The sequence below is a fragment of the Platichthys flesus genome, chromosome 9, assembly GCF_949316205.1.
Source record: "Platichthys flesus chromosome 9, fPlaFle2.1, whole genome shotgun sequence".
NCBI classification, from domain to species: Eukaryota; Metazoa; Chordata; class Actinopteri; order Pleuronectiformes; family Pleuronectidae; genus Platichthys; species Platichthys flesus.
The window spans coordinates 22,810,271-22,834,432 of NC_084953.1; the positions used below are offsets into that span (position 1 = coordinate 22,810,271).

At 40.4% G+C, this 24,162-nt stretch overlaps 2 protein-coding genes across 2 annotated transcripts; both read left to right on the forward strand.

The window, feature by feature from the left end:
* The first annotated feature begins 300 nt into the window (after window positions 1-300).
* On the forward strand, window positions 301-12,954 carry lrrc8c (leucine rich repeat containing 8 VRAC subunit C). Its single transcript, XM_062395458.1, has 3 exons — window positions 301-443; window positions 5,072-5,214; window positions 9,736-12,954. Exons 2-3 carry the CDS (start codon window positions 5,077-5,079, stop codon window positions 11,983-11,985), a joined length of 2,388 nt encoding a protein of 795 aa, XP_062251442.1. The 5' UTR covers window positions 301-443; window positions 5,072-5,076; the 3' UTR covers window positions 11,986-12,954.
* A 1,738-nt stretch (window positions 12,955-14,692) lies between these two features.
* Window positions 14,693-22,872, forward strand: lrrc8db (leucine rich repeat containing 8 VRAC subunit Db). Its single transcript, XM_062395454.1, has 2 exons — window positions 14,693-15,083; window positions 17,362-22,872. Exon 2 carries the CDS (start codon window positions 17,364-17,366, stop codon window positions 19,917-19,919), a length of 2,556 nt encoding a protein of 851 aa, XP_062251438.1. The 5' UTR covers window positions 14,693-15,083; window positions 17,362-17,363; the 3' UTR covers window positions 19,920-22,872.
* The last annotated feature ends 1,290 nt before the right edge of the window (window positions 22,873-24,162 follow it).

The window sequence follows — 24,162 nt, forward strand, 5'->3', positions numbered from 1 at the left end:
TACCTTGCAGCTGGTCTGTTACTCTCCCAAGGATCAATCAAAATCTTGTTTTTGTTTTACCAGCTACTACCATCTAGTCAAAGGTGAATTTTGATAGGCTTGGACCATTTTGACCAGGACACTTATAGGTAGAATTTTAAGTAAAGGAGTTGCTCTCAGGCATCTCGCATTGTTGTACTAGTAATAGTACCCAGGGGAAAGATGTGAGCGCTTCTCCAAGCAGTGTTTGGCACGGACATCCTCTTGGAGTGAGTGTGTGTCCTCAGCAGTCCACGCCCCTAGAGCTGAGAGCGGCTCCATGCCTGCTCCGTGTGGCCGTGGCCGGGGATACAGGAAGGCTGGCGGACAGAGAGGGAGGGGGCAGGCGCACATCATGATCCCAAAGAGCACCGCATGAGAGACGACAACTCGGATCCTCAAGTCCGGACCTCATCGAACAGAAGGTAAATGTCTAATTTAACCATCGGCTTCACCCACAGACAGCGCGTCATACTGTGTGTGTGTGTGTGTGTGTGTGGGGGGGGGGCTAAACAACTAGTTCCCACTCATATCACCGTTAGTTTACCTGCTGTGGTGTGCGTGTACGTGTGCGTGTGTCTGTTTGGTTGCGAATACGTGTTAGTTTGCGCACATGAGCACAGTGCGCCACTTCATATATCCTCAGTGTTTAAGGTCGAACGACCTATTGATGGTTTCACGGCTGATCCGACGGTGTTAGCACTTTTCATTCTGGAGCGTCTCCACCTCAGTAAAGTCTGCTAAAGTCTGCCTCATCAAAAACACCCAACATGTTTTTCAGTCTGCAATGCGGGTGCTGCCCCCCCCCCCCTTGTATCCTTGAGGAGAGAGGATTTTTTGTTTTGCCCAAGGCGCTGGGTGTGTTCCAAACATGTCTGTTTTTAGGATAACTGTGATTCAGGCACATTTCCTGTCAGGAAGGGACGAGGATATGGCCTGGTCAGCCCAAGTCAATGGCTGACTCATCCAGTGGAAGACAGGATTTTTCCTTTGTACCTACTACAAAGTGTGGGGCTCAGATAAAACCCCCTTTGCTCTGTGACCTTCAGTTAATTTTCTTATGAATACACTATTATTAAACATTTAGGAAAGGCTTGTGACCAAACTTCAAAGATTTCAATGCTGCCAAGTAAATGGGTTTAATCTTTTTTAAGCCCAATTTCTAATCAGTTGCTGAAAGTTGACTTTAACCTTTAAGGGTTAGCTTATTCACAGTTGACTGTGTTTCAGCTTGAGTGAAAACTGTAAACATGATGGCCGCCTCCGTAGAGAGCACCCTGATCCCGCTGTTAATACCAATACCTTAAGGACTCATTCTAGGGGAAAGACAACAACAATTGAACAGAAAGCCTGCACTAAAATGTATAAGTGTGTAAGATTTGAAAGAAGTGGACACTTGAGAGGCAGGAAAGGGTTGGTATTTAGGATACCATTGAGTTTTTAGATGGGAAAAGCAGGATCCAGTTGTTAAAAGGACAGGACATTCTACTGATGATTTGTTTCTTTAGTTCCCCCCATTATGAGAGTGCAATAAGGGTTTTGTTGCCCACAGCACTGATCAATTGCATCTGAGAAAAAGTACTTTTCATTATCAGTATCGGTTTTTCAGAAAACAATACCACAGTTCAGGAATACTCAAGTGAAAGTAAAAGTCCTACATCCAAATATACTTCAAGTATCAAGTATCACAGTGCTATAGTATAGTGTATTGTGCTGAAAGATTTTTATTACCAGTAACACATACATGGCATTGTACTGGTAGATTATTGAGGCCAGTTTAAAGTAGTTTATGTTGAATTGCCTTATCTACTGATCTTATTAGTAAGAAGTTCAAATCACCTTACCCACAGAGCAACACCAGGTCTTTGAAGTTTTCCTAAATGGCAATGGGGATGTTTATGGTTTTGAAATTGTTCTTAGAAAAATGTTCCACAGTGCAAACACTTCTGGGAACTTCCACATACGGGCTGATCCTTCAAAGTAAGTAAAGACTATAGTTGTCAAATAAATTCAATGGACTATTCAAACCTTTTTATACTTTATGAAGTAGAACAAAACATAATCAGAAATACTCAGTTACAGTTCAGATGCCTCAAAGTTCTTTCTTTCTTATTAATTGATTTGTCTGGGATGGTACATAATTGACATTTCTGAAAATGAGGCTGATTTTCATCTTTAGTCGGCAGGCGATGAAAGTGCATATGTTAAGAGTAAAAGCATCTAAAATACAGAAGAATATTAAAGTAGTGAGAACTATGGCGACACAAACAGAGCCTGCCTTACATAGAAGTAAGAGCAACAGCTTTTACAATAAACAAAAGGAAAAATATGATAACAATAAACAAATAGCATGACGTCACAATATCATTATATATTTATATATATATTCTGAATCTGATTTATTATAAACCATGCTCTATGTGGAGAAGAAGGAATGATAGTTGGCAGTTTCTTTTGTGTTTGCCTTAAATTGTTCCAATCCTGTGGGGCTCTGACAGAGAAGGAGATTTGTCTTGTCTAGTTGTTGCTCTAATAGTTAGGCTTGTTTTTAAAGTTTTTTTGGTAGAGTTGTACCTACTGTACACAATCAAATGTAGTTTTTATCACTGTAAATCACAGAGTTTTTTCACTGGGACTATTTCTTCTGTTGAAAACAATTCACAGTGAAGTCTGAGAAGGACAAAGCATAACTGGGATATTGTTTTTGGATACTGCTGTGTAGTTCAAACAAAATTCCATGAGATGGATATCTCAAACCTTGAGACACTTTATCCACACGGCTATTTACAAATAGAGAGAGAAAAATGTCCTTTTTTGTAAAGTTTGGCTGAACTATCATTTTAAAGTCAACCATTAGTGGACGGATGAGTGTAAACATCCTCTGCATTGCTTCTCTCCATCCTTCCTGAAGGGATGACACTGAGCTGTGAGAACCAATAAAAACATGTGAAAAACTTAATTGAACTATCAAAACATTGATTGTCCAGAAGCCCCAACGTTTCTAGCAACTAAAGTTTGAGTGTGGATACATTCAGCTATTGGAAGCACGTGCTTCTCCGGCACTGTGGAACTGCTGAGGATAACACACTGTACATTTGGACCTAGCACAGTGTAGATTATTGATTATACATGCTCGGATGGACTGTATTATTCTGTACAAACCTCACAAGTGTGCAGAGAAAAATCTTCACCAGCTAAGTCGTTTCATTCTGAATGACACTGCAGTCAACCTACTGGCAGGCTGAAACAAGATATCTGCAGCTGGAGTACGCATTTTACTGAAGGTGACCACAGACAGTGTGAGCATGAAGCAGCATCAGGATCACACTGCTCTCTACTGCTGCTGCTGTTAACAGTAACAGGGTTTTAATAGTATAGTTTAATCAATTACCAGGTGTGAGGCCACTTTACAAACATGAAGGCTTCTCGGACTATGAAGAATGAAAGACTAAATGCTCCAAACACTTGTCACAATCTTACCAAGTGCATAAATAATTGCATTGGTAATGTGCATTTCCACTAGAAAGGGACTTATTGGGTTAAGGAAACTTTCAGTTTTTACTAGTGTCCACTTTCCTCTGAGCTAATACCAAAGAGGACAAGATGAGAAAGTAGAGAGTTATCATTATCATGTTAACACATTCCTAATTGTAATGCTAACATGCTGATGTTCCACATGTGAAATGTTCACCATGGTCGCCATGGTCGTTTAGACTGAGGCCGATGGGATGTCATTAGCTTCTCCACATGGCCATCTCCTCTCTTCTTTTCATTATGAGTCCTCCAAATTAATCATCCATATAGATGCTTTACCTCTATTCTCAGATGTTGTCATGGTAACAACAACCCTACCATTGGTATATTAATGAACACTCAGTTAGGGTTATGGAACGGACATGGTTTGGATCTGTCGTGGCACAGAAGCTACTAAGTAGAAACATATCTTAGGATGAAATGAGCACTTCATTACAGTTAGAGGACCATTCAACGTCATTGTTATGGTATTATGGTGTTTACGCTCTTAACACACCTAAGGTTATGGACTGGTCATGGACAAAAGACGATGTTTCAAGCGAGAAATTAACAGATGAGTGTTACACTAACTGCGTGTTAGTGATGTTTCCAACATGTGATGGATGCAAAAATAAAACTAAGACTAAATATAAATATCTCAGGATGAAAAATAGGTGCCATACACGTAGAAGAAACTGATAAAAATGTCAAGAGAGCTGTTTGTGATATGGTCCAACGCTGTTGTTGATTTGCAGTTAAGAAAAACACTTGATCTCTGCAGTTGAATTAACAGGTTACAAAGATTTCTGAGATTTTTCTGTCGTTGTGAAGGCATGTGAGAGGAGAATCTCCTGATGCGTTGATCATATTGTGAAAGGTAAACTTTGGAGAAAGTCTGAGCCCAATTGTCTGGACAAATCTCCGGAGTTCATGTCTGAAAAAGGCTTAAATGAATGATGTGAAACATCTAAAGGACATCACAATATAGCTTAACGTTTTCAATTAAATCTTGCTCCGGGAAAATGTGGGTTGTGAGTCACAGTTAATACAGTGTTTCACAATGAAAGCAAACCCATTCTGCACTGTCCTCGTAGTGTAGCTCCACCCTTTTCAGGGTTAGGCTTAGGCTAAGGTAGCGAAGTGATGTTTAAAGCTTTCTCGATTCTAAACCTTTCTCCTAATATAGTTGATTGGATGTTCACGCACATGCTGATGCTGAGAAGCTTTGTATATTCCCTCTCTTAATTTAGCATTGCATGATAACCTAGTTAGCCCAAAGTAGAACTGAGGGTGATTTGGGTTTGTGAAGGTATTACATAAAGTGAAGTAAATTAAGTACTGAACAAAATCTAGTGTGACCCGATGATGGCACTGGATAAAAACTGAAGGGTTTGTCAAATTAAGCAATTTTTCCTCAGGGGGACATGACTGAAGGCTAAAAATACCCCCCCCCCCCCCGCCCCCCCCCCCCCCCCCCCCCCCCCCCGCCATTGTACTGAATGAAGGTCATGTGGTCTAATTTTATCTCCTTTTGTAACAGGCATCATGATTCCGGTGATGGAATTCCGGCAGTTCTCTGAACAGCAGTCAGCGTTCAGAGTCCTGAAGCCTTGGTGGGATGTGTTCACTGACTACCTGTCTGTAATCATGCTCATGATTGGTGTGTTTGGATGCACCCTCCAGGTCAGTAACAGCGCCTCCCACGATGTTTTTACTGCAGCGAATAGGCTCAGATTAGGATCAGAATTACTTTGAGTTTGTAAAGTGATACAAATTAAGTATAACACAAATTAGATTGTGTTTGTAAATCAAAACTCATCCTATCCAATTGTTGTTGTGTGTACATGGGAAATTGTGCAATTTGTTGTGGGTGTGTTAGCTTTATGTATTTGAGAGTCCCAAATGCATTTACTTTAAACGAGTTCATGCAGTCCAGCCTCCATGGCTTCCTGTCGCTGTGCTTAAAGAAAAATGTCGACATCTTCATTGAGCTGGTCAACATGAATCCGCAATATCAAGGATCTCACGTTTGTTATGGCACTAGAAAAAAGAAGATATTTGCTGCTCTGTTTCTTTTCTCCCTGTTTTCTATGGGATGAGCACCAACAGCATAAGTAACATTAAGTGCGCAACAATAAGTAGGGTAGGGAAAATTTAACACAAAAAAGCATCTTCAAAACACAACAAATCTGAGAGGAGAATAATCCAAAGCAGACATTTTATGTTAGCACAGAAGCAGTTTTAGTGTGAGAAGAATAGCTGAAACTTGAGTCAAAACACAAGGGGATATATTTGAGTGGTTTTGAGTGAGAGCATTATAAATTCCACAAATGAAATCAATAAATCCTGCTCTCAAACTGAAAGACCATGCTCTGGAATAAAGAAAGCCATAGGTTTTGCATCGCAAATTAAATGTTTACCATTATTTGATATAGCATCATCAAATACATACCCACCAGCATCACAGAAGATGGTTTCTACCATCTTCAAAATCTACATATGACAGTGTTCTTGCATCAAGTCACCACTAATAGAATTTGTTCACAGATTGTATTCACACAGTCAATATAAATCTCTACCGGCGTTTACACTTGAATATCTCATGCAAATTAATTTTACAGTTTATGTTATTTATGTAAATCCGTTACAAGTTCAAAACCCTACTCAAGTGCATACTCTACCCTCATGTATCGCTTTTAAAATGGCTTTTGCTGCTTGTGTTTCCATTTTAGAAATGTAACTTCTTAGTAAGTGAAGGAGAAATGTGCTGCAGCTAATGCACGCTAATGTAACATGGGCCTGAACTGCAACATGTTTATGTGATAAAGGAGTTCCCGGACAATTTTATTCATTAAATCTGGAGCACTTGAATCCACCAGAGCAAGCTCCATGATGGAACATTGCTGTGCTGCGTTCTGCACTGGCACCAGCTCAAAACCACTAATAGATTTCTTTTACAACCTGGACTGTGCAGCAAAGGAAGCATTGAGCCCATCAGGGGTTTACCAGTGGAAACATTCATCCACCCAGTCCCCTTCAGTAAACACGAGATTCCTAAATTATGTGGCCATGCGCTTGCCTTCTCTCTCTGTGTGGAATAGGAATGTTTTGTGGCCACTGGGAGGCTTTTTAGTGTAAATGCCGTAAATTATATCAGCTTATTTTTTAGAAAAACAGGATATTTGTCAGGGGAAGAGCTGCCACTGTCTCTCGCCCTGTTTGTAACCATGTTAAGACGTGATCTGATAGATAGTAATTTACTTGGCATTTCATTCTGAGGCAAACTTTACTTTATAAGTGAGAGCATTATCAACATGTCATGTTGTGTAATTACTTCATTGCCTGACACAATAATCCCTGCATTCAGAATGAATAGGGAGAAGTGATTTGTAAATGCAGAGCAGCTCCTCATTGATCCCCACAGACCTTGCAGCACGACTGCATGGCAATAATTACAGTTGTTATTTTGTATTTACTCGATCAGGAAAGGTACTATGTTTTCCTTGACTTACTGCGACGGTGTCAGATCATGTTACATTATAGTAGGTCGAGCTCAGTATCTGGCAAACTTAACAGGGTGCAAAAAATGCTTGTCACTACTTTATGTAAGGGCCAATTTCCTGTTATTAGCTTTGCAGACTCAAACCTGTGTCACCTCAAAAAGTGTTTGTCAATATTTACAGTGCATATAAACAGTCGAGGCACTTGTTGTTCACTGATTTCAACCTGGGGAATCATGCAATCTCTAAACCAGGTTACTCAAAGCCAGGATAAATCAGAGACTGGTTTATATGCACTGTAATAAGGTATGGAGTGTAAAAACTCTGGATAGTATGGACACAAGGTGGGAATGTAAAGCCCCTCTTCCATTAGTCAACAAACCCACTGACATGCAATAACATCTGACTTCTATCTGCAGTGGGAATGGATACGATCAGCATTTACTCCAGGATCAAATAACTCTGCATAACTTACAGGTGTTGTAAATGTGTGTGTTGTCTATACATCTTGGGATCTACGCAAACCAGGCGTTCAAAGAAGAGGTAAAAAGTAAACGTCAAGGCAGATGGGAACATGGCTGTGGTGTGATACTTTGTGGTCTGTGATGCCTCAGCTTGATTAAATCGACTGAATGGACTGTAATTACAGGGCACTTTCCTAGTCTTAACCACTCAAAGCATTTTACAATAAAAACTAGAGCTGTAAAAAATAACGCGTTAATGCGTTATGATTAAATTACAGGATTAATTTGTTTTGTTTTTTTAGGCATGCGCAGAAGGACCTTCCAATATACCCACAATTTCGCCCTATCTGCACTAGTCGCCGCTCTAATGCAGTCAGACGGCAGCTGATATTCAAACAAACAAACGAACAACATGGATGGGAAGTTCGTGCTTCAAAAAAAAAGTCGGAACAATCAATAAAACCAAGGTGATATGTACACTCTGTGAAAAGACGTTATCGTTTCACAGTAGTAATACCCGCCTAAAGTACCACCTCAATGCAAAGCATGCGTTGGTCGGAGAGGGGCGTTCAAGTGGAATGCGCCAAACCAGCTTCACTCGCAGGACACAGTGTGCAAAAGAAGCGGTCAGCTTTACTGTCAGAGAATGTGAACAAGTTAGTTTGCCTCACCAACTGGCTAAAGAAAGACTAGTTAAGAGGACCTTCGGAGGCATTAGATTGTGTCATGGTGCGGTTAATGGTTGTTTTGAAAAAGAATAGAACATTTTTCAATCATCCTATAAAAACAATGGCTAAGAAGCCCAAATAATTACAGTTTGATTTAAAATGAAAAGAAAAAAGTTTTATTCAACCATACAATGGCTAAGAAGCCCAAATTCTGTTTAGGATGAAGATTATATTAATGTTCCATATGGAATAGCAAAGAGAACTGCTAACGAACTGCTGTGTTGCAGCACCATTGTTTTGTTTTTTTTTTATGAATAAAAAAAGAAAAGGTGTTAAATGTATATATCCGTCTTTTGTCATAAATCGTTTTGTTCTCACAACATATACTGCGAAAACTGGTAATGTGATTAATCATGATTAATCCATAGAAACCTGTGATTAATTCAATTAATTCATTTTTTTTTTATTATTATTACACAGCCCTAATAAAAACACATTCACTCTCTGGCACACAGATACATACATGTTTTCAATATGCACCACTTTGCTATCATACATACACTCGGGCTGAAACGATATTCTCATACATAATTGTTTTGAGAGTGGGGTGTAGTGGGTGCATAAGAAAAAGAGGGAAGGGGGGACATTTTGGGGTTTCATTAAAACGCCAACATTTGAGACAGTAAAGAGAAGAACACTGAAGAACATGTTTGACTTGATTTTACATAAAACTACACAAATAAACAAAGAATAGGAAAGAGGTGAGGGTGTGTGTGTGTGTGTGTGTGTGTGTGTGTGTGTGTGTGTGTGTGTCTCTCCCACAGTCTCAACATCCAGAGTTCAATCTGTATATCTACAAAGTCCGGTTCAGTCTCCCCCCACTAGGCCAACACAGTTCAGCTCAATCCAGTTCAAACCACGAAAAACAGATGCAACAAAAATAATAATCCACCAGATAATTTCCTCCTGATCACGACTGTAGAGATGAGGCATCAGCTCCCGAGTGCCGACAACACTCAGGCTTTACAAAGAACTTTAGCGAAGTTAAATTAGTCAATCCTCTCCAACCTCCACACTCATTGCTCTGAAGAAGCTAGTCACTTCTATGTCGGTTCATATTAAGGTGGGTTGTGATCCTGGATTTGAGTGTGAATGGACATACACGCACACATGCAACAGATTGCAACTGCAGCTGTTGGGCAGGGAGACGTGGCGCAGTTCCGTCTTAGCATAGGTTTCGGTTTTGGTTCGAGATTCGTTAAAGCCCTACCATACACTGATTTTACATTTAGGACAATTTGGGGTTCAGTGTTTTTCCCCAGGACACTTTGACAGGCAAACTAGAGAAGCCGGGGATAGAATTACCTTATATTGCCCCACCACTCCTGGACACAAAAAGTGTGTCTAGGTGTGGTGGGGGGAAACTGTCTTTCTAATGGTAAGTGACAAATGTAAGCAAGGCTGAGTGTCTGTGCTGTATTCAGCTGGTGTGACATAAACCCTGGTTGTTGCTTCTCAGCGTCTGAATGTTTCTTTGAAGTAATTTTTTTTTTTTTTCATTTTTTCTTTCAGGTAATGCAAGACAAAATCATATGCCTTCCTCAGAGAATACCATCGCCATCGGATAACACAAGTGGAGTGGAACCAAAGTCACTGGTGCACCTTCAAGCCAACATTTCTGCTGTACCCAGAGAAATGAAAGGCCTGAAAACTGATCTGGATCTTCAGCAGTACAGTTTCATCAATCAGATGTGTTATGAGAAGGCTCTTCACTGGTATGCCAAGTATTTTCCCTATTTAGTTCTCATACACACTGTTGTGTTCATGGTGTGTAGTAACTTCTGGTTCAAATTCCCTGGCTCGAGCTCCAAAATAGAGCATTTCATCTCCATGCTCGGCAAGTGCTTTGATTCTCCGTGGACCACGCGAGCTTTGTCCGAGGTGTCCGGGGAAAATACTGAAGAGAAGGAAAGTAAAAAGACTGGTACTTCTAGGTCCACCATCACTGTGTGTCCTGGAGAAGGAGATTTGGAGATGTCACAGTCCCTCCGGTCTATACCAGAAAAGATTGTTGTTGAAAAGCCGTCCGCAAGTGTTCTTGATAAAAAAGAGGGTGAACAAGCTAAGGCTCTTTTTGAAAAGGTAAAGAAGTTCCGTCTGCACGTTGAAGAGGGAGACATCCTTTACCTTATGTATGTTCGTCAGACAGTGGTCAAGGTGTTCAAATTCCTCTTAATCATTGCCTATAATAGTTCTCTGGTGGATAAAGTGCGGAACAGAGTACGTTGTGAAGTTGAGATCCAGGACATGACAGGCTATAAAGAGTTTGAATGTAATCACACTATGGCTCATCTGTTTTCAAAGCTTTCCTACTGTTACCTTTGTTTAGTGGCTGTCTATGGATTAACAAGCCTGTACACCTCCTACTGGCTGTTTTACCGCTCGCTGAAAGAATACTCCTTTGAGTATGTGCGCCAGGAAACAGGCATCAATGACATCCCCGATGTGAAGAACGACTTTGCTTTCATGCTCCATATGATTGATCAGTATGACCCACTGTACTCTAAAAGATTTGCAGTTTTTTTATCTGAGGTCAGTGAGAACAAACTGAAACAGCTCAACCTTAACCATGAATGGACTGCAGAGAAACTGCGTCAGAGACTCCAGACTAACACCAACAACAGACTGGAACTTCAGCTGTTCATGCTCCCTGGGTTACCCGACACTGTCTTTGAGTTGACAGAGCTGCAGTCACTCAAGCTTGAGATCATCAACAATGTCGCCATACCTGCCTCTATCTCTCAGCTGGAGGACTTACAGGAGCTGTCTCTTTACCAATGCTGTTTAAAGTTGCACACAACAGCTACCTCCTTCCTCAAAGAAAACCTAAAAGTGCTCCGTGTGAAGTTCGATGATAACAGGGAACTTCCACACTGGATGTATTGCCTGCGCAACTTAGAGGAGCTCTCTCTCAATGGATCCCTCAGCCCCGATGCCTCGAAGAATATAGTCCTCGAGTCACTGCGGGAGATGAAGTGTTTGAAAACTCTTTCCCTTAAAAGTAATTTGACCAAGATTCCTCAGTCAATAGTGGATGTTTCCAGCCATCTGCAGCGACTGTACTTACACAATGATGGCACAAAGCTCGTAATGCTCAACAACCTGAAAAAGATGACCAATCTGATTGAGCTGGAGCTAGTGCGTTGTGATCTGGAACGCATCCCCCACGCAGTCTTCAGCCTCACCAGTCTGCAAGAGCTCGATCTGAAAGAGAATAACATTCGCTCGATAGAGGAGATCATCAGTTTCCAGCATCTGAGGAAACTCACTTGCCTTAAACTTTGGTACAATGGCATCATGTATATCCCTGAGCATATCAAAAAGCTTGGCAGCCTAGAGCGCCTCTACTTCAGCTACAACAAGATCGAGATATTGCCATCGCACTTGTTCTTGTGCAACAAGCTGCGGTACCTGGACCTGTCCAACAATGACATCCGATTCATCCCTCCAGAAATCGGAGTCCTTCAGAGTCTACAGTATTTCTCAGTCACGTATAACAAACTCGAAAATCTACCAGATGAGCTCTTCTTTTGCAAAAAGCTCAAAACGCTAAAGCTAGGAAGGAACATGCTTTCTATACTTTCGCCCAAAATTTCCTACCTAGCACTACTGACATATCTGGATCTCACAGGCAACCACTTTGAGCACCTGCCACAAGAGCTTGGTTACTGCCGTGCTTTGAAGCGCAGTGGCCTTATAGTGGAGGAGACAGTGTTTGAAACTCTGCCTTCAGATATCAGGGACCAGATGAAGGCTGAGTGAGATGCCTAATTGTAGCCACAGTGCCTGCTGTTGGGTCAGTCTACCAACTCAGAACCCTTATGTTCTATTAACTTATAACCATACAATAGGGGGGCAAGTTCTGGTATTAAGCCTTCTTATACAAATATCTTTTTATATTTTGGGAAATAGTCTTTCTGTCTTATAAGATTGATATCAATCTCATATTTGTATGTTAAACATTATGCTACAACCAGCAGCTGATTCGCTTTGCACAAACACCAGAAAGTAGAAAGAAATCCAGCCTGGCTCATTCCAAGGGTTACAAAAATACATCTGCAGCTCCTCTGAGGTTCAACAGACTTTTTGTTTAGGATTTAAAACAAAACCATAACAAAGAAAGGCTAGGTTTTATTGGGACTTACATTAATAAATATACAGATTTTCTGGATTCCCTTAATCAGTGAGTTTTGAGGTGCTGTGGATTATTTTCGCCTTTGATCTACCACAACTGTCTACTAGCTGTAGCTTCATATTTAGCATACAAGCTTGAAACCGTATCAATCTATTCATCAAAAATCTTGGCAGGAAAGCAAAGAATATTTCCCAAAATGTCCTTAAAAAAAACATTTATTGTCATTGCCTCATTAAACCAGTGCATTACTGAATGTAAATCCAAACAGAAGACCTCACTTAAGGTTCGGCGAGTAGCCTTATGCTGCATTCTGTTTATTTTGTATTGCCTTAATGATAACTTTTATTTTCTTCATGAGCAGCAGGGCAAATGCAAAAAAACAAAGGATGCATCTTTAATAAGAACATGTAACAACTTGTCTGATCTATTATGTGTTATAGAGAGAGGTCATTTTAAAGTGTATTAAACTTAAAGGCATATGTCATACTAGTATCTTTCTTCGGTTCATGAATTGTGCACAAGGAAACGTTCCCTATTAAACGTGTATTTTTATAAAGAGTATTGTATGCTGTTTATAAATAAAATTTGATATACTTGTGGATGTCAGTTCTTATGTTGGAACTTATGAAATCACATAAAAGCATGAAATCCTCTATGGAAATAAAAAAAAGGACGGATAACATTTATTTAATCAGAGTAATGACATAAACTTGATATCAGAAATAGTTCAGCTGCACTTCATCTAACATATTTCCGGTTGTGTTGTGGAATATCACCTGCTGGCTGGTGAAGATTTAAGTGAAGAAGATGTTGTCAACAAGCTATATGGTTAAAATAAATGTAAAGTTTGTTTTAGAAACATTATGGATGCATTATTTTCTCCAAGATGTAAAAGATTGTGAATGCAGTTGGATCATTCCTAATGACATTTTATTTTAATTCTCCAAGCGCAAGGATTTTGCTCTGATGCAGGTATAAGTGCAAAAAAAAATGTATTCGCTAATTAAAGCAATATTATGTAACTATAATAGGCAACTTGTGGGTATTAAGCCACTTAATAGGGTTTGAAGTCACCACTCCCTACCATAGCTAGTACTAACTATGTTGTGTTTAGTAGAACACAGAGCTGTATACATCTAGTGGTCGGCAGCAGTGGGCCCCTCTCCTTACTTTGACATTCACAGATTAGTCAGAGGAAACTCCCTGTGAGATTGGGTCACAGGAGCCCTTAACGACACCAGTCCACTTTCAAGATATGTTTTGGAACATATTATAAAGAAACCAGTGGCGGGTGGTGACAAAATGTATTGGGGGGGGTCGCAGTTTTTTTGGGGGGCGGGGGTTAAACATACGGAAGCCAGACTTAACAAAGGCAACACAACACGCAAAATGAAAGTCCTGTAGCCTTCATCGAACATGTAGCTTCATCGTGACTGTGGCAACTTTCATGCATTTTTCAGAGAGATGTTTAAGCTTTTGCAAACAGCAAACAGGTGAATCAGTAAAATACATTACTTACACCATATCCAGTAACCTCTGCTTCTCATAAGAAGAGCGGGAGAAGCACCAGGTTTAAACTCGTCCTCATCACTTGCTGCTGAATCTTTAGTTAGTGGGTCTGGACCAAAGCTCTCTTATCCTCTTTTTTTCTTGTTGAGTTTTTCTTATTAAGAAATGACCGGATTATCTTTACCGGTTAAATCGCAGAGGACGTAACGCAGTGTCGTTGGATGTATATAAGATGGCGTCGAGGTTCGATCAAACTCATTCGATTTAAAAAATGTAAATCAATCCCTATTGGCTGTAAATAAAAGTTGGAGTGCTTGGGGCGCAGAGAGCTGTGTCCCATGGAAAATCTGCAAGAACCAATTAGAGAACAGCCTCCAGTCCAGTGGTTGCCAAAAGTATAAGTGCCCCCATTCACATCCATTTGGCCGGCGCCCAGGAAGTATTATATATTTAGACAGAAATTAATGCAACACAATTGGAAATCAACTGCTCACAGGCACTTATTGTCTACCAGGAGCATTGTACAAGTATAATATTGTTATATAATTCAAATATGTTTAACATTCTTATACAGGCTTTTTTGTCCCAAGATATAGGAGGGGGCTTCACCCCATATTAACCAGCTGCCACTGAAATAAAATAAAATGCCTATATTGCTCTACTCTAAAAAACACTGAAAGGAAGATTTTTGCACGGTTGATGAAATTCTTTCAACATTTTCCCCTCGCTTGCTGCTGGCACTATTGAAACAAAATTTGTCGCCTTATCATGGGATGTGGGGGGGGGGGGGGGGGGGTAGTAGCGCTGCTGTGACGCAATCGAAGGATGCGGCCCATTGCACTTTTGCGACGGTCCCTAACTCCAGTGGGTCATTGTCCCAGCTGTGAAGGGTCTTCTCCGCTGTTTATTGTGTCCATCAAGCTACTGGTGTAGCATCAATCCCACTGCTCCTGCACGCTAGCATCCGAGCTGGGGTCATGGTGAGGAAGAGGCTGGGTGAGGAAGAGGATCATCTCCAGCAGCCGGCACAGGACCCGACCATCTGAAGCGGAGCGGGGGTAGTCGGCTAAGCTGCTTACAGCCCGGCCAGCAGCAGCAGCAGGCCTCCGGTGACAGGGATGCGAGGAATGGACGGCGTCACCAGCTCAGAGGCGTGTGAGAGGAGGCTTTGTTCGGCACCGCTGTCATCGCCATAACTGGACCAGCTCACCTGAAGGTGCGTGACCGTGCGTGGGAGTGCGGGTCCTCGTGGGGGTTATTCAAACAGCCTCCGACGGCGAGTTACAAACGATAGGTTCTGGATTGTGATCAACAGTCGGTGCACTGCTCCACTGCGACCTGAACGCACCGTCATTTCATTTTACAGAAGCCAGATTTCAGTGTTGCGTTAAATGCTCCACGGACATCAGGGCCACCTCCTGTTTTGTGTGTGTGTGTGGACCAGTCTGTGGTGTGGATGCGTCTGGCTGCTGGAGCCGGTCTCAGCCTGCTCTCTCTGCAGCCTCATTAACAATAGTGACCTCCATGCTGTTAGCTCACGCACACAAACAATGGTGGCTTAACGCGTGTGTGCTACAAGCAGTAGGTCCAGTTAGCATTGGGATAAATGATCAAACCATTATGATGGCGTAACTGTGGTGTAAACAGGTTATACTGTGTGAAGAGAAAATTATACTGAATAGAAAAATCATAACAAGAAGTGTTAAGAATGTCCCAGACTCCATTTAGGTGCAGTGTGAGTATTTGTGTTGCAAATAACGTGCACTGTCTGCACAGACAACTCTTGTGCTCATGTGTGTCCCCGGTTCAAGGCCAGCCTCCTCTCTAAATCCATAACAATCCCATCAAACGCGCCTCTTCCGTGCCAGGGTAATGTGGCCTTGCCCGAAATTAGATGACACAAGCAGTGAATTATTTCCAGTACCCGCTATCCCAAAATCAAATATGCATTGATTCCTTGGTCACCTAGCCAGGACATAGAACTCCTCTCTGTTTTGCTATGTACAAAGTCTAAACATCAACATGGTGACATGTCACACATCTCTCACGGTGGTGTTTACCAGAAACGTCATACTGACTCACTTCAGACTACAACGTACAGAGCCATTCAATTTTTGAGTCGTCTCGATGCTTCATCAGTTTATTGAACGTATAAACTAGACTGATGTACAAGCTGCTGCAGGTATGATGTAAATAATGAATTAATATCAAACATATACTCTGTGGGCACTTCATCACTGGCTGCTGATAATCATTTACAAAAATATATTATTGTTTGGGAGTTCAGCTTAGATAAACTCTCTACCCTGCATAAACATGTCATTATTTTAATGAGTTCACACGTGACGGAAATAACTTGTTCATGCTCCTGGTCACAGCTAAAAACATGGGATAATGCTCACAATAAAATATTACATTTGACAAAAGGACCAGTTTTATCAAGCCTGCATACGAAATTGAGAGATCCATCATTTCGGAATATCAACCTCAAAAAAACATGTATTTTACTGAAGAAAGGGAATTTACAGCTGCCTGTGCCAAAGCTGACAGTATGTGTGAGAGTAGTGTGACTAACAAGACCCTTAACCAGTGGTAAAAAAAAAACAATATCACCAACCTACATCTTGCTTCTGTCTGCAATGGGAAAGGATCCAATCAGCGTTCACTCAGGTTTTAATTAGCTCCACCTCTGATCAGCTGTGATGGAAAGGGGGCACCTGGGTATAAGCTGTGTCCGAAATCCCCCACTAATCACTATATTGTGCATTTGCCATTTTGAAATGGTGTCTGAATGTTTAGTGAAGTTTTGTATTCCCTATAAAGTGCACTAATTGTTTCCCACAATGCATTGTGAAAAGAAGTGCAGGAGAAAGAGGAGCAGGTACAGCCCGACCTGTCTTATAAATGAAGAGAAGCAGAGCAGGGCAGCAGAGCACAAAGTGCAGGAAAAAGGTTTATTTCTATATTTGAAGATGATCATTCATTATGTTTTTTTCCCCTTTAAGTATTAATACTAAGTATAAAATAAGCATCTAAAATGTACTGTGAGATTTTCCACCGGCCGACGTTGTTGTTGTTGTACACCATTATCCTGCAACAATGATGACATTACTCTGGGTCCATTAGTAGAAAGTGTTTTTATCTTTCCCTGCTGAGCTCACTATATAGATGTCAATATACATAATTATGAGTGAGTGGGGGATTTCAGGTACAGGCACTAGTTAGGCAAGACAACGATAGGTGATATCGAACATGATTCACCCAAAAGAAAGCAAACTTCTCGACTGGCAATGGCAAAGCAATCAATCTCCTTTTATAGCTGGTTTAAAAAACTTGCTTGTACCTGCTTATTTTGGTGTAAAAGAGGTTTGACATACAGACACTCTCTTTTCCAGGGTCTAACATGGACACCGAAAACGTAATGCTGAAATAATTTAATAGGCTGATGAAATAACAAAAATAAATCTTCCTGTTGATTCCTTTTTCTGTTGCAGGAATGTTCACCCTCACAGAAGTTGCCGCCCTGAACGACATCCAGCCAACTTATCGAATCCTGAAACCATGGTGGGATGTCTTTATGGATTATCTCGGTATTGTCATGCTGATGCTGGCCATATTTTCAGGAACCATGCAGTTAACCAAAGACCAAGTGGTCTGTCTTCCCATCATGGAACCATCTCCGGAGGAGGTTGGGGACTTCTTGGGCCCCCAACCACCAGAGACAGCTGATGGTTTCTGGAACAAAGAAAGTGCCATTGGGGAGCAAGCTGCTCCCCTAATGGCTAAAAGGCCTCCTGATAGCATTGCACCTACAATTCCCTTGGCACAGCCATCTCCATTTGGGCAACCCAAACCTACAGGTGTCAGAACCAAGCTGGATTTTCAGCAGTATGTTTTCGTCAACCAGATGTGCTACCATGTTGCCCTTCCTTGGTATTCCAAGTATTTCCCCTACCTCGCTCTAATCCACACTATTGTTTTGATGGTCAGCAGCAACTTCTGGTTCAAGTACCCAAAGACAAGCTCCAAAATAGAACATTTTGTGTCCATCCTTGGAAAATGTTTTGAATCACCATGGACTACTAAAGCCCTGTCCGAGACCGCTTGTGAGGACTCGGAGGAGAACAAACAAAGACTGGCTGATGCGTCCTGCCTCCTTAAACATATGTCCACAAGCAGCGAGGAGGGGAGTCCAAACCAGTCTGCCCCAGTGCTGACTAAATCTGGGGTCACGTTCTCGGCTGAAAAGCTTGTGAGTGAAGTTCCCTCTATGACCATACTGGACAAGAAAGATGGGGAACAAGCAAAGGCCTTGTTTGAAAAAGTTCGGAAATTCCGTGCCCATGTGGAAGACAGTGACTTGATTTACAGGCTGTATGCCATGCAGACAGTCATCAAAACAGTCAAATTCATTTTGATCCTTTGCTACACAATGACATTCGTTGCCTCCATAGATTTTGACCATGTGTGTGAGCCTGAGATAAAGCATTTGACTGGATACTCTAAATTCCATTGTACACATAACATGGCTTTCATGTTGAAGAAGCTACTTGTCAGCTATATTGCTCTCATATGTGTTTATGGCGTTATTTGCATATATACATTGTTCTGGCTTTTTCGTCGGCCACTAAAGGAGTATTCCTTTGAAAAAGTCAGAGAGGAGAGCAGCTTCAGTGACATTCCTGATGTTAAAAATGACTTTGCGTTCCTCCTCCACATGGTCGATCAGTATGACCAGCTGTACTCAAAGCGTTTTGGAGTTTTTCTCTCAGAAGTGAGTGAAAACAAACTTCGAGAGATCAGCCTGAACCACGAGTGGACCTATGAGAAGTTGCGACAGCATGTAACACGCAATGCTCAAGATAAGCTGGAACTTCATCTTTTTATGCTTTCTGGAGTTCCGGACGCTGTGTTCGATCACACTGATTTGGAAATCCTTAAACTAGAATTAATCCCAGAGGCCAGGATAACTGCTAAGATCTCACAAATGGTAAACCTCCAGGAGTTGCAATTCTATCACTGTCCAGCCAAAGTTGAGCAGACTGCTTTCATTTTTCTTCGCGATCACCTACGGTGCCTTCATGTCAAATTCACAGATGTCGCTGAGATTCCTAGCTGGGTATACTTATTGAAAAGCTTAAGGGAACTATACCTGATTGGTAACCTGAACTCTGAAAACAATAAAATGATTGGACTCGAGTCTCTCCGAGACCTCAGGCACCTAAAGATACTGCATCTCAAAAGCAACCTCACAAAGGTTCCCACAAACATAACCGACCTGTCCCCACATCTGATCAAGTTGGTCATTCATAATGACGGTACAAAGCTTTTAGTCCTGAATAGTTTGAAGAAAATGATGAATCTCGCAGAGTTGGAGCTTCATAATTGTGAGCTGGAGCGAATCCCCCATGCTATCTTCAGTTTGAACAACCTTCAGGAGCTTGATCTCAAATCCAACAATATTCGTACCATCGAGGAGGTCATCAGCTTTCAGCACCTGAAGAGACTAACGTGCCTCAAACTCTGGCACAATAAGATCATCAATATTCCCCTGTCAATCAGCCACGTCAAAAACCTTGAGTCACTCTATCTCTCGCACAACAAGCTTGAGTCTCTACCTTCTTCATTATTCACCCTCCTGAAGTTGAGGTACCTAGACGTGAGCCATAACTCCATAGTGGTGATACCGCTGGAGGTTGGCTTTCTGCAGAACCTGCAACATTTTGCCATTAACAACAACAGAGTGGAGATCGTCCCAAAGCAACGGTTCAAGTGCAACAAGCTGAGGACCTTATGTATCAGCCACAACTGCATCTCGTCCATTCCGGAAAAAATTGGCCAACTCTCACAGCTGGCACATCTGGAAATGAAGGGAAACTGCCTGGATCGTCTGCCCGTCCAGCTCGGCCAGTGCTGCCTCCTCCGCAGGAGCTGCCTGATGCTGGAGGATCACCTCTTCGACTCTCTCCCCATGGAGGTCAAAGAGAGCATCAACCAGGATTCCAGTGCTTCTTTTACAAATGGGTGCAAGTGTCTCAGTGATGGGCGGTAGTGACATTCTACCTGGGATCATATGTTATACCATTTCATCTTAGTCTTTTAGCTCATGCATTGAGAAGCAGTAGTTCAAGGTATAGTGTTGTAGGCAATACTTGCTTTGCCTATGCTTCATGATGTTTTAGGAGCATACATACATGAACAGCACATACAAAGTCAATACCACTGGACATATTTTAGATAAACAGTAGACATTATCACAACTTGTGTCACCTCTTTTGTTTTTATTTGTATTGTTCTCAGTCAGTGTGGTTGTACAAAAGTAGTTAAATCAGTCAGTTTATATTTTTTTAAACTTTTGTTTGCAAAATATCTACAGGGAAATGTATATAATTTCCCCTTTTTGAAGTACTTTTTTTTTTTTTTTTTTACATAAATGTATTCACATTCATTCTCTTGGAGTAGAGACAAGAGAAAGATATCTCACATCTTAGACAAGCAATTCAAACCTACTTTCATGATAATAGTTTCCTCATTTGGGCGAACAGACCCTTTAGAGAGCACTCAACCCTAACAGTATCCTTGGGACCACTAAAAGATATTATTCCAGTAGTTTCCATCAGGTCTAGCTTCAGGGCCCAAGACAGACATCCGGTCTGACATCAACCAACTTGACAACGAATCTGTAAACATTATTTCCACCCATGCACTCTTCATCTTCATGTTGTGAAGGGACATAGCTTACCACACTGCCACCCTTTGGTGTTATATCACAAAAATGTAACCAAAATAACTTACGTGCAGCTGCGTAAAGCTCAAATATTTAAGTAAAAATAAAAAGGAGCTTTGTACATTAATATTAAACCATATCAGAAGCATATACCAGCGTTTGGGGCGTATTAAGCTGACAAGAAACTACAGCATAACATAAACAGGCCTGACAAAAAGAAAAAGATTGATACAACAGCTGCAGTACAATAGGTTTTAACCCAAAAACTTCTACATTTCAACTTGTATGATTACAGCCACATGCATTCCAGTTTGAATACACTTGTAATGTCTTTATTTTTATACAGTTAATTGGACAAACAGTAAATTGGAGTTCTGTTTCTTGTTCACAGGCCAACTCACTGATGGATTTTAAATGTTTTTATTTTTGCGCCCATGTTTTACTATGTTTGATTCTTGTAAACAATATTTATGTATATTTTGTGTTCTTTGTATGGAATCATGACCTCATTGTCTTGTATCTGTCTCTACACAGCAAACCTGTAAACCTGGTTTTAACATTTTCTACACAAATACTGGTTTTAATTATACAACTATTACCATTGAAAGTTAGAAATGAAGCTAAAATTGCACTCTAAATGTTTTTGTAACATAAAAACATCATTATGAAATATTCAGCATACTTATAAAGTTGAACCTCGATGCCTGGAACACCTGGCAGATTTATTTATTATCAAAGAAAGTGCAGGCAAAAAAGTTCTCCTTACTTAACATGAAAACGGTTAACATGCTGCCGGACATCCCAAACTCTTAAGGGATCACGTCACAACGTTAGATTGTGAAACCTCAGTCATTTAACAGAGGTGTATAAACATTGTGACAAATACTATCTATGCATTACACTCACTGAAGTGTTTCTTTAGTGAAGAATTAGTGGAGAATTATGTGGCGAACCATAATAACCAGATGTAGTTATTTTTCTATGCTTTGTTACTATCAAAAGTATAAATTTGAAATAGTCAACTACACAATTTACCATATAGTATTTTGAAAGTTAGCATTAAAATGTTCTCAGTCAGGTGCAGCTTTGTCCCTCTACCCCACAGCTATTTGTTTAAAAAGCATCACATGCGGAACACAATAGTCTCTATGTGAAAATGACATGAAGCGTTTTAGAACTTGGATATAGCATGACCTTGATGACTGAGAATCTACAAAGACATATGACATGAAGCAGTGTAACACACAGTGCTCCTATATCTCATTGTCTCCTGTTCATCCAGTTCATACTTATGAATGACTCATCATTTCAGGGGAACATTCTGTAAGTGTAGGATGACTGGACCATCACAACTGTGTCGTATTTCACTAAACATAATAAAAACCCTCTCTCTTGCTGATGTGTGTGTGCGAGAGAGGGAGAGCTGTGAGCATATACGAATTGTGGGAAATCAAAACATTTCACTGGAATAATATGAGTTATGAATAAATGCTGGTTCTGTAATCTCGATTTGAATTTGTCGTGATAGCTGCCACAAGAAATATTCAGTGTTTATAATTAATTGTAAATGACCTAACCCGTACTATACCATCATCTTTTCTACCCTTAGCTATGAACAAGATCCAAAACATGTCATGTGTTGAACATGATACTGGAGAGTGTACGCTTTGCTGATAGACAGTGAGCTTACATTTCAAGAACATCCGAGATATTCTTCAATACATTTGTTCAGATAATCGTTACTCAAAATTCTGATTACAAAAATTACAGTATTGCTCATATTATCATATGAATTCTGTCATTGCAACAAACTGGATTTGCACTGTCGATGTCCCTGTGCTCTCTTTCTCCAGACCTCTCATTTGTCTGTATATGAGGTAAAAACTGAACATTTGCTATGTGACAGTATCAATTTTGTATGAGTCATAGTTAGGTGTATATACCAGCAGCTGGTTGAAGAACTAAAAAAACAGCTGATGAATTACCCTCAGCACCAAACCCCACTACTGTTATTCAATATACATGTAATGAAACTTCCCAAACATGATAAACCACGAGGGGAGGTTGTGGATGATGCAGCTGTCTGAAAGTCAAACTGAAAACATTTGTTGGATAATGTTGCCCTCTGCTGGAATTAATAGTGACTACACATTATAACAACTCTGGGCATTATCTTGATTGCTGCATGCTGAACAAAACGAAATGAAATATATTGTTTTGGATGCAAGCTACCGTATCGTTTTCCAATTTTTATAAGACACTTATTCTCATCAAACCGCTAATTCAACGTGTTTAATACAAGTTTGGACTTAAAATGTTAGAGCTTAATTATATTAGATATTAATTGTATCGAACATCAGAATATATAAATGTGTTGAGATGCAGGGAAATTTAGGTTTAATATTCAGTTACAGACAAACACTTTCACATTCATTCTATACATATTAAATATCCCATTCATCTGACCTGCATATCGTCAACAGTGTCTCTAAAATCCTAATTATCATTAGAGAATGATAATTGACGGAAAATATCTGAGATTATGAATATTTCCCCAAAAATAATATTCAGGATATGGATGGATACATTTATGACGACGGAGATAAAAAAAACTACAAAACATTACTAATCAGAGTGCATCTGCAAATCACCAGGCAGATAAACAATGAATTATATGTGTGTGATAATGCACCATTAGCTTCTATAACATATACAACATTGTAATTATACTGTATATAGGTGTATGGTTTAATACATTTGGACACAGTTGTCCAAACATATAAGACTAAGTTTTGAAAAATTTGTAACACTGACTCTATTTTTTACATCTGTGCAATCATATATTATACAGTGTCATTGACCATTTAAATTATGAAAGTAGTGCGGCATTTTAATGGATGAAAAACTGAAATAATACCTAAAATGCACATGAAATAATCATTTCTTTACTAATTTGTGAAATTATCATTATTTATTAAGTTAAGTTTGCTTATAATTATATTTTTATATATCTGTTTATATACTTTTTCTAAATGTTTAATAGTCCATCATTATTCTGGAGGTAAATTCTAGCCTCTCTTTATGAATCTATTTAATCATATTTACCTTTTTAAGCTTTATCATATTGATCTTGTATTATAGTTTCGTCCGTGACTATTTGTATTTCATGCATGTATTTCACCACCAGTGGGCGCTCTACTCCGTTCTTCCTTGCACTCTTTTTGTTTTTTGTGTCCTGCTCAGTATTCATCCATTAACAAACAGAGTTTCTTTGCTGCCTTGTTTTCTGAATAACTCGCATCATTGAACCAGACTAGTTTGTGACCATTGTGCCATTTGGCCCCACAGCGCTGCAGTGGGAGGGGTGAACACATGATGTGATATCTCTGGAGGAGCAGTGGAGGGAGGACTTGTGACCTTAAGCCGGACTGACACTGGGCTTGTTAGAAGTCTGCCATCAGGTGGACGAAGAAAACACACCGCCTACAGTCCAGCCTTCATTACTTCCTTGGGATCAAGCAATGGCCTTAGCACGCGTCACAAACACTTAGCGTGCACTTTTCCCCTC

Coding starts and splice junctions, on each gene's coding strand:
- lrrc8db (XM_062395454.1), top strand. CDS start 17,364: ATGTTCACCCTCACAGAAGTTGCCGCCCTGAACGACATCCAGCCAACT.
- lrrc8c (XM_062395458.1), top strand. CDS start 5,077: ATGATTCCGGTGATGGAATTCCGGCAGTTCTCTGAACAGCAGTCAGCG. Junction 5,215..9,735: donor TGTTTGGATGCACCCTCCAG/GTCAGTAACAGC, acceptor TTTTTCTTTCAG/GTAATGCAAGACAAAATCAT.